Consider the following 15,646-nt stretch of genomic DNA (forward strand, 5'->3'; position numbering starts at 1 on the left):
CCCTGCAACCTAGTTCCAAAATGTTGTGGAAAGCCTTTCCAGAAGAATGGAGATCGGTGTAGCATCATATTAAATCCCATGGTTTTGGAATGAGACGCTGAACAATGACATAGAGGTGTAATGCCTGCATGGCCGCATGCTTTTGGTCATGTAGTGTAATGGTGTGTTTGCGCATGTTCTACCTGATTTGCCGATCTGCACTCTCCACACAGACATGCTGAGAGGGGACTTGCTTCCATCGCTCTGCCTCCTTCACCATCGCCTCAGCGTCCATCAGACCAAAGCCATACAGGTGGCTGACTGTAGGAGACAGAGTGAAAAGTCACAGCTACAAAACCATGCAACCACCAAATATAATAGTATATATAATGACCAGATGGGGTCAGATTGAGAACGAGCGGACAAGAGTAAAGGCATCTAGTATTATACCGTTTTTACTCTCTACTGGCGGATAAAAGTACTGATGATATACAGTAGTCTAAAAATGAAAAAGTAAGTTTGGAAACCACTCAACTTATGGGCACAGCAGCTTAAATATGAATTCCTTCCATACTTCTCTCTCCCCCTCCCCTCCCTGTTCTGTTTCTCTTTAGTTCCTCTTTGAAAAAACAGTCACTTGGAGAATCTCCAGGCACACTGGGCCTGCAGTTTGGCTGACCCCAAGTTCTCACTCTATTGGTTTCTCTCTCCCTTACGCACACACGCACGCACACATGCGCGCACATACACACCTGAATTCTTGAAGATTAGAGAAACACATATTATAGGTTGAACTGAAATGCCCGTAGAGACCCAGGCTTGATTTTCACATTTAAACACACGCATGCACGCACACACAGGTATGCATACACACTTAAACACACGCTCACAAAGCCAGAAAACAGCATCCACCACATGGACCCTGACAGATGGCAGCTGGCGGCGCAGTAGTTAAGCAAGAAAGCCCATTTTGTGGAAACTGCTCATCACTCCTCTTCTGATTGGAAAAAAAACTAATTGAGGAGCCAAAATAATGCACATTGATTTCTCTGTGACTGTTTTGTATTTTTCCTTCAAACACACTATATCTCACCATGAATCATAAATGCAGCTGTTGCTTAATTGATGAGTTGAGACCATGTCTGCTGAAAAAATTGACAATCCACAGCATCATCCACAAAGTGGCCCTGCATTCAAATAGATCTGAAGTTGTCAAACACAAAGATTTTGCTTTTCTTTTATCAGTGCTCATGACAGTCACTATCAGCTTCACCACTTAAAGAAACACAACTAAAATTTTGGGATGCTTTATTATAAAGTCTCATTAGCCTCTCCTGTGTCCGGTCGTTTGTTCATTTGCTTTTTGGTGGAAGGCAAAGATGTACAGATTTTTCAGAATCAGAATCAGAATTAGAAATACTTTATTGATCCCCGAGGGGAAATTGTTTTATAGCAGTGAATCAAAAGCCCTAAAGAAATACCAAGCAAAGGTATCTTATCTAATACAGCAGATTTAAATAAAAGAAATTCTAATAAGGTTAAATTATATAGCTGGAAAAGAGTGACCAGAATAAAATCTTTTTATTCATTACCATTAGTTAGTAACAAAAGAAACTGTGACAAGTAAGATCTGCAGTGCTATTCATGGAAGTTCATCAAATGAGCCGCAGTGAACGTTTGACTGATTTAAAGATAGCTTGTTGGACAGAATTGCCAATAAGATCTTGATATTCATTCCACAGATATCTGATCCTGAGTTGAGAAAAGTGTGAAAATGTGTGTGTGTGCATGTGAGTGTGTACCGTTGTAACCAGCTGCATTAGTCTTCCAGTCAGGGGCGCTGAGATGTCCGGCTCTGGAGGTCTTTACAATGATGTGCTGAACATCCCTCCATGTTAGAAGAGGACTAGCAGGAGAAAACACACAAACATATTTATTTATCATAATGTTTAAAAAAAAAAAAAAAAAAAAAAGACTGAGTAGGAACACATAAAAGAGCAGGAACTAAGTAAATAAAGCAGTGACATGAAGGCCTGCTTTTCCATGCACATACTCAAACAGACATGTGTATACATTTCAAATAACACAATGTAAATCTGCACACATGCACATATATAAAAGACAGGGTAAGGCAGCACTGATGATGTAAATACAGGACGACAGAGAGCACAAAGGGAAGAATGAATAGCAATACGTGAGAAAATGTCTTCTTTATGGGAGTAAATTCAGACAACGGCTTGTAGGAGGATATGTGGATGAAAGAGGAACATAAATAAGTTTAGGATAACGGGGGAAGGAGGTTAAAGAACAAAGTGTATGGAGGAAGAACGAGGATGAAATAAAAAACAAGGTAAAGACAACATAGTAATATACAGGAGGTGAAAGATTACTGAGAGAAAATTACAGAGAGGCATAGACGGAGAGCATGCATGCCTGTTCGTCGGTCCATAGTTTCTCAGATCTCACGTGAGATCTATTACGAGATGGCAGCCATGTGTCTCAACTTCTTTGATGTCAAAATGCTACATTAAAGGGAAAAACCAGGAAGAAGTGGGTCACTAAGTTTCCTGGGATTCCCTTCCATCTCATATGCCGGCCAGATGCTTCATTCCCTTCCCTCGTGTCACTCCCTCGCCATCTGAGACCTCCAGAAACTGCGCTACTCTGAATCAGTTGACCTAAAACTAATATTTAAGGTTTGCTACCTAACATTCAGATTTTAAAATTTAAGAGGATGCACAGATGTGATGTGAGAGGGAGAGAGACGGAGAGCAAACGGCAGCAAAATGAGTCTGACCTGAACACACTGTGCCTTCGCCTTTTGAGCTGCTGGCATAACAGCAGGTTCTTCAACAGCTTCCTGTGATCTCTTAAACAAAAACGCACTAGAGGACTTTTAAAATCCTTAACATCTGGGAGAAGTCTTAGCATCACACATTTAGCTGCTGACACTCACAGATTCCAGGCAAAAGCCTCCTTCACATATGCACTTTATTCTATAAATGTTCTGTCAATTTTATCTGTATCTGTAGAGTAACACCGGTGGGCTGGCGATATCATATTGTTCTATGCACCTATTACGTTATACTCTCTGTGGCTTTAATGTAAAACACGTTGCGTTTACTTGTAATGAAATGTGCTATTAAAAAAATGCCTTCCCTTCTTCTTTAATGCCACATGTGCTCTTTAGGGTTGCACATGCTGAGATGAAAAATAAACAATCTTGAAAAAAACAAAACAAGACCAGCCATACCATGTGTGCTAAAGAGTCAGATCTCTCCCACATGGAACATTCCCAGCTTCACTGAGTGTGGATGCTGAGTATTACATGGCCTTACATGGATATTTGAAGGCAGCAATATTTAGAGGTTTGGTCTGGTTTTATCCATAAACCAGGCCAAGAGTCACATTCAGATTAGTCCATCAAAAATGTTTGATAAAATACTGAGGGCTTAGACCTCTGGGACACACACACACACACACAAAATTTTGATTCCTAAACTTTTGCACACTACAAGACAATGCGTGCTCCCTGTCCTTGTTGACCTGTTCTCTATGGTTTTGAAAACTGCTCCTAAAAGCAAAATCAGAATCACAGTCAGATCACAAAACGTCAGCCGTGCTGAAAGCTGACCATCAATCTCTCGCAGAACTGCGAGTCTGGAAAAGAGCTCAACTTAACTCAACTCACATTAACTGTCCATCATTCCTTGGCTCTTACAGGAAAGCAATCAAACTGACTTGATGGAGTGTTGGGTCAGCCTTTTTGCAGTTATCAGGTTTATATTCAAGACAAACTGTTTTCTGATGCTCGGGATGAAATCAGGATTTGATCTTTTAGATGGAAAGAGGATTCCATCTTTCTATGCATGAAGCCGAAATGATGCCCAGAATACAACAGCTGCTAAGACATAAGCGAATGTTCAAAATTCACTAATGTCCTCAATGAGCTCACACTTATAAAATCTAACTGAAGAACATAGACTAAGTAGTTGAAAATAAAATATCCAGTAAAAAATAATTAAAGGATGGTAGCAAAGATAAGTGCCATGAAAAGTCAGAATAATTAATGCTCAGATCAATATTAATAGGCTTAGCTGCCACTGTGTAATTATGGTTCCATAAATGTTTTATGGTCATTAATTAAAAGTGACTTTGGCATCGTTATCTAGGCCACAACAGCCTTTCCATAAACAAGCCAATACTAATTAATGGAGTAGCTCACATACTGGGGAAAACCAGCAGCATATGAGTATGTCTAATATAGGTTTCTTGGTGTTTCTCTCAAGTGTATTTATGGATGAAAACACATACGGGTAGTCTACAGGGAGAACGCAAAGTAGGAAGAGAAGGAGGAAAATTAGGAGCCAAAACATTTCAAACATCTCCATCTCACCTTGGTTCAGTCTAGTGATGGAAGATTACCACCAAACTTTAATCAGCACTTTTCACTCAAAATCTGCCTCTCACGCTTCAATTTGAAAGCAGAGGCATCTGTCCCTGCTTTGGTGTCTTAAAACCTCCCAGTAGATGAGGTTCTTGTGGTTATCCTTGCTCATTTCTTTTTCGATCCCTCTTAATTTCCTCACTGAAGTCTCTGTCTCCATGTTCACTCACTTTTCCATTTCTTCACTTCCAAGGACAAAAGGAATAAAAGTTTCTGAAGCTCTGAAATGTTTCTGCTTGCCATGCTGGAGTCGAGCTCATAAAGAGATAAATCATGTGCAGACTTAGAACATCTTAAACTTGGCAAAATCTACAGAGAACGGAACAAGGGGCAGTTTTCTGAACTAACATGTTCCATCCCAAGGGAAAAGACCTCACAACAGAGAGCTTAGAGAAGTCTAGCAAAATGGCGCCTTGACATGTTTATCACAGAGAGTTTGCTCGCTTTCATTCATCAGATAAGAGCAGATACGATCAGCATTGCCCAGAGTTTGTCTAAACTTTTTCTCTCTCTCCCTTTCATCCTCTCCCCTTTGCCTGCATGCGCATGCATGCAAGTTTATCCATGTGAGAAACTGAATGAATGGATAGAAGGAAAGAAAGAGCATTTGATTTGGAGGAGCGGAGGAAAAAAAAGACCATCGTGACAGTGGTGGTGGCGGCACAGCAAGCACGACAGAGAGGAGCTGAGAGCTAGCAGAGGAGAAGAAAGCAGGCAGGCAAAAAGCAGTGTGTGATAATCTTGTTGAAGAAACAGGCTTATGTACCCAGCACCGCCTGGAAACCGAGAATATTTTCTACTGTGAGGATTTGGATTGGATTATCCAGGTTAAATGAAGTGACCTCAGCTAACTGAGCCGCTCAACATGTGATGATGGGGTAAAGCCCAATTCAGAGTCTCAGCACCTGCACTGCACTCCTTCCAATTCATGAATTTAATCACAAATAAAGCACATCAACAGGTTCTGAAGAGAAGCAGGGCAGGCTTCTGCAGTGCCTCGCACAAAAAGCAGCCCGGGCATCTAGAAGGAACAAGGGCAAGACGGGATATTGAAACCAATTGAAAATAAAGTGCTTTTAAAATCTGTCTCTCTTACTTTTCTTATCTTTGACAGTGCCAACTTTGAAATTGGCACTCCCGTCCCTTCCAGCGGAAATGTTTGGCATGAAAGCATTTGGCCCCAAAATGTCTGTGAGTAGCCCTGGTTGTTGCAGACAGCATGAAATTCTGCCACAGAAGCATATCTTGAAACTGAGAACTAAATGGTTTATATGTTTAAAAGCAGCGAAAAGGTCAATATTGGGCTTTGAATAAATATCACAATATCTTTCCCACAATAACAACGATCACCATACATGTGATTCTGTAATTAGACATACATTTTAAGACAACCATTTGCTATACATCATAATTTTTGAGTTGAAAAGATTGTTATAGAACATGCAAGAATCAGTCTTACTCTACATCTATTCACTATGTTATGAAGAGGCTTCAGTTTGATAGACAGCTATCAATTTATGCCATCTTTTGAACAGCCATAAACTGGCAAGAAGCAAAACAGTTCAAAGTTCAAATGCCGGTAGCAAAGGAGGCAAACATCTTTGTCTCAAGACAACATTGTGATATTTGTTAGAATGTATCAGAAGAGATGACGCTGAAATATATTAGGATAGCAAATTACATGTCCCTGCACAGGTGACACAGGCTACAGTATGCACACACTGAAGCTATATATGGTCATCCCTACTCAGAGTGCTTAATTCTGCGGAAGTTCAAAGACAGTGCGTTTCTGTAAATGTACCCAAACTTCCCTAAAACCATCTCAGAAGGTGCCTTGAAGGCCAGGATTCATCACAGTTTCTCTGCCTTTTTCAGTTGTATCATCTGCACCAGCATCCGGCTGTTAAAATGAGTTCTGTGACACTCGAGCTTACTTTGTAGGAACCAGAAGAGTCCCGTATTTATACCAGCCTTAAAGACAAGCTGCCTGCACTGCACTGTGGATGTAATAGCAGTAAATGTGAAGATATTTACATTTAGTTAATTGTATGCAAGTGCTGAAACTCTGAACTGACCAGATGCAGGTGTATAATGTACTACACTGAGATGATGGGTTCTAACCATTTTATTCTCTAGCCAACCGCCCAGCGATACATTTGCACTTGTGCTCTTCTAACTGAAGGAAACAAGGTGATCTGTGTGTATATATGTCCTGCAGGAATGTCCATGTAGAGTCCAGTTGCCCTGGACAGTAGAGGCTTCTGAAACCTTGTATGTCTAGACACCTTGGTGTATCTCTGCACACATTTCCCTGGCATTTAAATGCATTTCCACTGCTGACTTGATGATGATGTATCTGTGAGAAAATGCTTCACGTGTTCACCTCATAGATCACTCAGGCCAGAGGACAAGTGGGCATTAGAAGGTAAACAAGGGGCAAAGGGATGAAGTGAAGGGATGAGGTTAAATGGATCTTACTTTGCCTCCAAGGCCAGAGCAATAATGGCAGCAGCCATGGGAGCCGAGGCCGATGTCCCTGTGTGACTGTCTGTACACCGATGTCTCAGGTCTGTTGTGATCTGCAGATAGAGGAGAGGAGAAGAGGAGTGAGGACAGAGTCAGAGAAGGAGGGAACGTAGATGGAGAGGAATTAAAGGAATGAAGAAAGAGGAAACGGACAAGGAAGAGGCAGGAAAGGGGAAATAGATGAAATTTAAAAATTAAAGCTAGAAGAAAATAGATGAAAGAGAGAGAGAGACGACCATTACAGAGGTGGAGTTATGGGGAAGAGCGGAAAAATAGTGACAGCGATGGCAGGAAAAGAGGGAGAAAGACAGACAGAGAAGGATTGAAGTCATGAGGATCAGGAGGATTTAGACACACCTAAAACTCCTGAAACTCACATTCCAGCTTTGATACACTGCCTCACTGCAGATAACACACACAGACACGCAAGTGCACAAATCACCAGTTTCTCCAAGAATTCAAGGAATCAATTCAATGTCCAAGGAGAAACAAAGGACAAAGAATAAGATGGAATGTTTAAAAAAAGAAACGTATGAAACCTTTTGATAAAGCGCTGTATGTTCACTTTGATTGTATGGACTTTAGACAGCCAACTCGTCGGAAAGCTTGACAGTGAGTCGGCCAAGAAAAGCTTGGCCAACTTCCAGTCTGAGTCCTCATCAAAGGACCTTTCCTGGACCAAAAAGTTTGAAGGATTATCTGAAGACACACACACACACACACACACACACACACACACACACACAGAATCTGAAATGGTTTAGTAAGAAGCGAAAGTGGTCCGACAGCATTTGAGTAGACAGGACAGTATGTGCTCAAGTAGATTAGACTGACATCCAGATATATGAGGTTCTACTCTAAGTGTACAAAGCCGGAGGGAAACTGTAAAGAATGTGTGTGTGTGTGTGTGTGTGTGTGTGTGTGTGTGTGTGTGTACATGTGCCCGTCTGTAGCATCAGCACAAGGAATGTAGCAAGACACTGCCAGACAAGCTAGCTCACAGTGGACGACTGTCACTGACCATCCAAGCGGATCATGGGAGTGATTTGGCCGTTTTGGGTCAAATCAGGTCACACCACTGGACCCACAAGCACATACACACAAGGCCAAGTTAATGCCAAACTGCATCATACTGTATTCTTAATGGAAATTATATTTTAATTTTTTCAAAGCTCCAAATGAAATCTACAACACCAGGGTTACAATTTGGATATGAGTGAGGAATTGATACCCATTCTGACCCTGCCGTCAAATTAGTACATGGGCACTTATGCTCCTTTCAAGAACTATGAAGTGCCTTGGAAGCCAAAGCCAAGCCAGTGCATGCCTGCCACATGGTCACAACTGTCGCCAGTTTGATTCCAGCTGGTGACCTTTGCTGCATGACATACCCCCCCCCCCCCCTCACCATTCCGTGTGCCTCTTCCTGACAATATCCAATAAAGGCAAAAAACACACACATACAAAAAAAAAAGAACTAATGAGCTTGTGTGTGTGTGCATTCAGCAGCAGTTCTTAAAATCTACCACACACACACACACACACACACACACACACACACTTGAAAACGTACAATCTTTCGGTCGTAGTTCTCCCCGCTGCTGTAGGTGGTGGTCAGCGTGGAGGAGCATTCCTCTAGGTACCATGGCTTGCGTCCGCTCTCAGCTGTGCTGGAGATGGAGATGGTGTAAATGGAGTTGGTGTAGCCGTCGCAGGAGCAGTGGTCTCTGCTGCGCCCGCCGTTGCCTGAAGCCCACACGAAGATGGAGCCGCGGCCTTTCCTCCCCTGACAGGAAAGGATGCAGAGAGGATTCAGTAAGAGGCCGCAGATTTGTCTTAGTCCTTAAAGGGTAATTACTGCTCAGCAGACTTTGCTTTGGCTTAATGTTTTAAATGTACTTTTAATGTGTGTCTGAAGGGAAGTAACAGCTTCAGTGTTCTGTGAGCAGAAAGAAAGATTAACAAAGAAAAGATCAACAGAAGAAACAGCGGAAGAGCCAGAAAAGATCAGCAGGCAGCAAAGACAGTGCGAGTCTTCGGCAGTCCTGTTAGTGTCTGCCCACAGATCTGATGTGATTTGATCCAAGTTCAGTAATGATTATGTTTCAACTGGGCAAAATACAGTACAGTTTTCTGTCTGTCTATTGGCATTGCAGAGCACTATGCTGTGTTCGCGAGTTTTTTTTTTCCATGCAGCAGAGGAGACGTTTAGTGACTGACATCAGATTTAATGTATTACTAGAGCCAACACTGTCACATTAATAAGTAATAAGTCAGATACGGAACATTACTTAAAAAGATGTTTGTTTTTGTGACTAGTACATTTCAGTGCATCACGGCCGCTGCTTGAATTAAGCTTTATTTTTTCCCACTGGTTTTCAGGAGGAAGGCTGTTTGCACATTTAATTGAAATATGGGTTGAATAGGATTAAATAATCTCCTATTAAATTTTGTTATTCTAGAAGGGAATCGCTGCAGCATTTTATAAATCAATTGTTAAGATTACTCTTACCATAAAGTCATTGTCTAATCTTTGACTTCTATTTATGTGTTTATCTTCACTCACACTGTGCTATTACTGCTGTCTGGCTGCATAGTCACTTTTCTATTTTTTTTTCCCCATTCAATATTTTCATTTTGTTGCATCCTTGTGGTTTGGACATTGTGTTTACTGCATTCTGTTCTGTTTCATTATTATTTTTTTTTTTTATCAGTTGTGCACATATCTATCTGTCTGTTTCGCTCAATCCATTTAAACTCACAATGATATTTTGAAATGTTACCAAACAATGGTTTATCTGTAGGAGGACAGTAAAGAATCATTGGATTTGACTTGATTGGACACAAATATGAAAGGACAGCCACAAAACTACGAAAAATGCCTGTAAATATATGTATACATATCTGTGTGTGTGTGTGTGTGTGTGTGTGTGTGTGTATTGCATTCTACGTTTTGGCTGAAAACCACACACATATGGACATTTGCTTTAACTAAGGCTCATTATATAAGGCATGTTACATGCATCCCGGCAGCTGTTTAATATTCAAATCTAGGTTTCCAGAAGAGGTCATATAGTGCATTAAAAAAACTCATCCCAGATGTATTCAGAGGATCTTGCTAATTGAGAGGCCAGAGCCAGCTGAGAGTGTGAATAAACGCACCAATTCTTTTGCTAATACAGTATTCAGTCTGTTATTTTTCACTGGAAACCTTTTCGAGCCAAATGCCTTCTACTATTCAATTAGACACTGTACTCTCAGAACTGGTTGAGTGGAAAATGACCTAAACGCAGGCATGGTGGAGACACACTGAGGGAGTTACAGTGCTGGTGATGACCAACTGAGTTGTGAAGGCAAAGTTCAGCCAGGAGTCAGCGAAAAAGACATCTGACGAACTGACACTGCAATTCACACTGTTTGTCAAGACACACACTCATGAAACTTGTGTACGCGCACATAGAAACGCACACACACACACAGATATAAGAGAATGAAAGGTGGAATGGAGTTCTTCAAAAGGGGGCTTCTGTCAGGCAGCGATAAGCGAATGGAGCCCCTCTGAGTGAGAGGGGGATCAGACAGGAGCAAGCGCTGACAGATGAGAGTGATGGAGAGCGCTTTGAAGAGCTGTTAACAAAACAAGCGAGGGGACAAAGAATGAGAGGGAGAGGAAACAGTGAGCAGAGAAGGACAGGTGGGTGACGAAGGGGAAAGAGGTGAAACAATGTGAAACTGACGGGCAGCAAACATCATCAAGAGATCGAAGGAGAGCAAAGAAAAAGGAAAAATGACAATTCATGAATTTGTCAATTGCCAGAAAATTAATCTGTAACAATTTCAATTAGCAAAAAAGCCAACATTCAGAGATTTCTAGATTCTTAAATGTGAGAATGTGCTGCTTCTCTCTAATATTAAATCAATTTAAATTCAATATCTTCAGGTTTTGCACTGCTGCTCAACAAAAAACTACCAATCTTGGGCTCTGGGAAACTGTGATGGGTGTTCACAATTTTCTGTTTTTACTATTTTCTGATATTCTGTACACTCAAAAGCAGTTAATCAAAAGAAACAGCGAATTAATCAATGATGAGAAGAATCCTTAGCTGTAGCCCTTAAATGTTTAAAAACAGGAAAAAGGCACTGAAAGCAGACTTTATGATTGAGAGCTTTATACACAGACAGGTTTAGCCTAATAAAAACTCTTATTAGTGGGAAAATGTTTTGCATATAGAGACATACCATTCTTCTTTTTCTCTCATATATAACAACAAACACAGCCAGAAAACACAAAAAAATGTCACACAGGGAGAAGCTCCTGTTTGAGTCTTCCATACATACAGCAGCACAATCCAGAGTACAACCCTTTTCACAGCTGTCAGTGGTATCTCTAACACCTCAGCTCTCTGTGATAAACTGTCTCTTCAGAGTGTCACATAGGTACATGTTACACTCACAGACATGCCATCTCCACTCAGCTTCACAACCACACACACACACACACACACACACACACACACACACACACACACACACACACACACACACACACACACACACACACACACACATGCCAAACCTGTACCAGCTGGACAGATATCTCCCTCACCTCTGTCATCTTAAAAGGCCAGCCTGTCAGGAGCAACAGACACGCTCTTCTACTCGCACTCCCTACCGTCCCCTTCCTTCTCTCTCTTTTCTCTTTTTCTGTAACATGCCACAGGCTCTCAGCCATCCGGTCAGAGTTTTCAGTTTCTGTCTCACCTCCTCAAAGGCGTACAGCTGCTTAACCAAATGGCAGAAAGCCAGTTGTAGCAAACTTTGTGAAATGCGTCGATATGTGTGTTTGAGACAAGACCAGTAAATGACTTCACCCCTCTTAACCTCTGTTATAGCTTTTTCACTCCACTCACCCAACAACACAGCACAGGCTTGTCGTTATGCAAAATAAGCTATGAATATGCAAATAGATATATGCTAATAAAACAGGGCTGCTCTCTAAAGTCTGGAGGAGCTTCACAGGTAGAGATAGCCAGACAGGACTTTGGGATATGAGTATAGGAGCGTGAAACACACACACCTGTTTGGAGTGTGTGTTTTGTTTGTGTTTATATCTTTTCTCACCATACGAATACCAATGTCAAAGTCTTGGCTGAGCAATGAAGCACATGTTCCTTTCTACAAGTTTCTGGGTATAAACGTGTATGCACGAGTGCATGTGCCCACCATGCGGATGCCATTCTCGAAAGCTTGTCTGGCCAAAGACGCTGGTCCATCCACAGTTTTTCCATCGTCATCAGGTCCCCAGCTGGCACTGTAGATGTCGATGTGCTGCGGCTGGAGGCTCAGAGACTTGGCCTCCACCATATCCGTTACATCTCCATCCAGCATTCGGACACCTGATACACAAAGAGAGAAATAATACATGCACGAACCAAAGTTGAATCTATCGCCACAAAACTAGCTGAAAGAGTTTAACAATACAAATTAAGCAGCCAGCCTAGCCGTTAAATGTGTAAGAACCATGATAAATTAAACACGAGACAAATCAAGTCATCAACTAAACCTTCAGCAATGGTGGCTCTCACCATCCTTTCCGACTGTGTCAAAATCCTTTCAAATGTCATACATGAATGGCTAGCAAGGCTTTATTACTCTAATGCACACATACATATGATAATATACCTCCGCTAAATAAACAGAAACATGTCAAAAACTGTGATGAACACCAGACAAATACACCCAGTCACTCACCTCCTATTCTGGCATTGTAGGCAATTCCCACAATGCAGATGGAGTTGTTTGCGGCTGCAGCGACTTCGCCCGCACACCGTGTCCCGTGTCTGAGGAAAGAGCGTGAAGGCACAGCTTATTACACAAATCTAGAACACACGTGTATACACAGGCAGGAGAGCACACACAAACTACCATATAAACATGCCGCTTTTGAAGTGGAAATCAAGGACACTGACACGTAAACACACATTTTCACAGATAAACAGAGCTTTCCATAAGCACCGGCAGCCAGCCAAACATCCAACTACTCATTAATGTCCAGCTGGCTACTTTATTATATTCATTTTTGATTCCAATGAAACTGTTTTGATTACTGAGTTGCAATTCACTATGCGTGCACATTTTACAACCACTAGCCTCTGCTCCAAAACAATGCAAGCATGATGAAACATGCCCATCTGTCTGCATGGATGATGCCCCCACATGCTCTAAATGAATGTTTGCGCGCCCAGCTGAGAGGTTGTGTCCTGCCGAGTACAGAGAGCGGAGATGTGTCTTCAGTGTTTCACAAATATTAGCAAAATAAGTGATGACAAAACACATGAAAAATTGCACTGATTGCGCAGACAGGGGACATCCTCATTACACGGTGTGCTTTGGAAAACACAGCGGCAACTTGTGCACTTTGAGAAGTCCACTGAACGCTCTCCATTTTCCATCTACACGACACAGACATTCATGGACACTTGTGCATTTTTGCCATTGACCAATTACATAAACTAGATGCCCCAAATCATCTGACAAATAAAACATATGATATGATATGAATGGAACATCCTGCACTAATATATCCGATCAAATATATACATTTTTCCACATCGTGCATCATCATCTTAATTATGAACGTTCTGATCAGTCAGGAAAAGGTATGTTTTGAAATATTAATAGCTATTTCTGGATTTTGTTGGCAAACTCGTGAAAATATGCAATAATTAAGATCAGTGTATATGATGGAAATGTGGCATTAGGATGTGCCAGAGGTACAAAATTTGTCCTTTTACAGACAAACTTTTATCAGCTGTGTACATACCTGTTGAATCAATTCAACAGAAAATGGCTTGAGCATAATAAGTGTTGCAAATGTAGCAAATACTATAAATCTTTCTCATAGGCCCTGGCAGAAACAACAAGAGATAGTTGAGCATTTGTAATGTTGTCAGGACTAATGTGTTTGGAGATCCTCGAGGCCAATGATCCCCAAATGTACAAACATACACAAACAGAGGCGCGGGTTGAACCTTTTCTCGACATTTCCTGAATGCAGCATGCAAGCACTGTGTTCCCGCGGCCCACAGAGACACACACAGTAAGAGCTGGAACATTGTCCAATATCAGTGATAAGCTAAACTACTCACACTATTCTAACAACTAAACACACACACTTACACACACAGACACAGACACAGTCACACACACACCAGGGTAACATTCCACCAGTAACTGCAGTGGTGACAATCGGCCCGGGTCAGCAACCAGCGTAAACAAACATAAGTGTGTTTGCGTCCGCCGCCTCCTCAAAAACACCACTTTCTGGATCGGCACAAACACACTCACACACACGCACCTCCTGCAGAGAACATCTGCATCACAACACCCCACGGAAACAGCTCTGACCGCTGCCATGGAAACCCAGCATCTAGCTATTGAAACCCCCGGGGAAGACACGGGGAAGTTTTAAAGCCCAGGGAAGCTCTCAGAGTGAGGAAAATCCGTTTCACAGTAACCGGATGATTTCAGGTCAACATTCATTTACAACATGATCAAAGGCTTTGAAAAAATATTGAGGCATCGCTGTCCTCAGATACCTAAGGTGTACACTGCAACAGCCATGCTTGGCAATCGAAAACGGTTGTCCTTCTCATCGCTTTCCTCTGCTATCAAAATACATGAAAAATTCTATATTTCTCAGTTAACTTTTCTTGACCAGTCACAGAATTTCACACAGTACACTCCTCCACTGTGCTCTGTATTGGTGCAATACTAAACAAAAGCACATTATACACCTACTGGTTGTGAGCAGTTTCCTTAAATTTATCATGAATCATTATCCATCCAAACCTTCCATCCCACATGATCAAATGACTTTAACTTAACCTTCTTCCTGTGCTGTCTACGCAGAATTAAAGCCCTGTATGGCAAAGGATTTTAAAAGCCACGAACTATAGAGAGTTAAGAAATCAGAGCAGCGAAGTACAAACAAGGAAAAGAGAAGTAATAGGTATAACATGTGACACGTTGGGAAATATATTTTATCACTGTCTTGCCGAGAGATGATAAGATGATATCACTTCCATCTGCCCTGTATGATAAAGATGAGACTGCCAGCAGCAGTCGGTGTGCTTGACATGGCTAGCCTGGCTTGGTCAAAGGTAATTAAAACTCATATATTAACAATTATATCTTGTTTGTTTATTCCATACATGGGGGTTGGGATGATTTGTAGCACACTAGCTTAATTCTGAGGCAAAATAAGTGTATTTCCCAAAATTACAAACTATAAACAACAACAACTCTGCTCACTTGTGTTTAAGTTATTCGCTCTGTGAAGTTGGAATCACAAGTTCCCAGAAAAGTGAACACAAACGAAACTGCGTGGGTTAAAGTATAACATATTAAATGGCTGCAAATCAGTGATAGGCACCTTTGTCACAGTTAATGAGCCAAACTGCTGGCTCCTTCTTTCAAAACGCTCCAACAGTCTTCACTCCGCTCACCTCACTCCACTAATCCGTAAAATTGTCTGTCTGGCTGTCTTTCCAGCCTTTGTGTTTGCCTGTACTTTCCATTTTCTACACATCTGTGTCACAGTCCCTCAGTGATCTCTGTGTGTTTCAACCAGAACTATACAATGTTTGTCCAACGGATAACAGTCAGCGGGAACAGTACACACTCACACACAGT

At 41.6% G+C, this 15,646-nt stretch overlaps 1 protein-coding gene across 2 annotated transcripts in view; it reads right to left on the bottom strand.

The window, feature by feature from the left end:
* The window catches only part of pcsk5b (proprotein convertase subtilisin/kexin type 5b), a 56,387-nt gene that overhangs the window by 21,563 nt on the left and 19,178 nt on the right, over positions 1–15,646 (bottom strand). For both annotated transcript variants that reach the window (XM_076730939.1, XM_076730938.1), the window contains exons 6-11: positions 12,704–12,792; positions 12,176–12,348; positions 8,526–8,738; positions 6,905–7,005; positions 1,782–1,885; positions 183–300 (exon numbers count right to left, since the gene is read on the bottom strand). In XM_076730939.1, coding sequence (XP_076587054.1) covers positions 183–300; positions 1,782–1,885; positions 6,905–7,005; positions 8,526–8,738; positions 12,176–12,348; positions 12,704–12,792 — 798 coding nt within the window. The remainder of the gene's footprint in view (positions 1–182; positions 301–1,781; positions 1,886–6,904; positions 7,006–8,525; positions 8,739–12,175; positions 12,349–12,703; positions 12,793–15,646) is intronic.

This window comes from Chaetodon auriga, chromosome 5 (genome assembly GCF_051107435.1).
Source record: "Chaetodon auriga isolate fChaAug3 chromosome 5, fChaAug3.hap1, whole genome shotgun sequence".
In the NCBI taxonomy this organism is placed as follows: Eukaryota; Metazoa; Chordata; class Actinopteri; order Chaetodontiformes; family Chaetodontidae; genus Chaetodon; species Chaetodon auriga.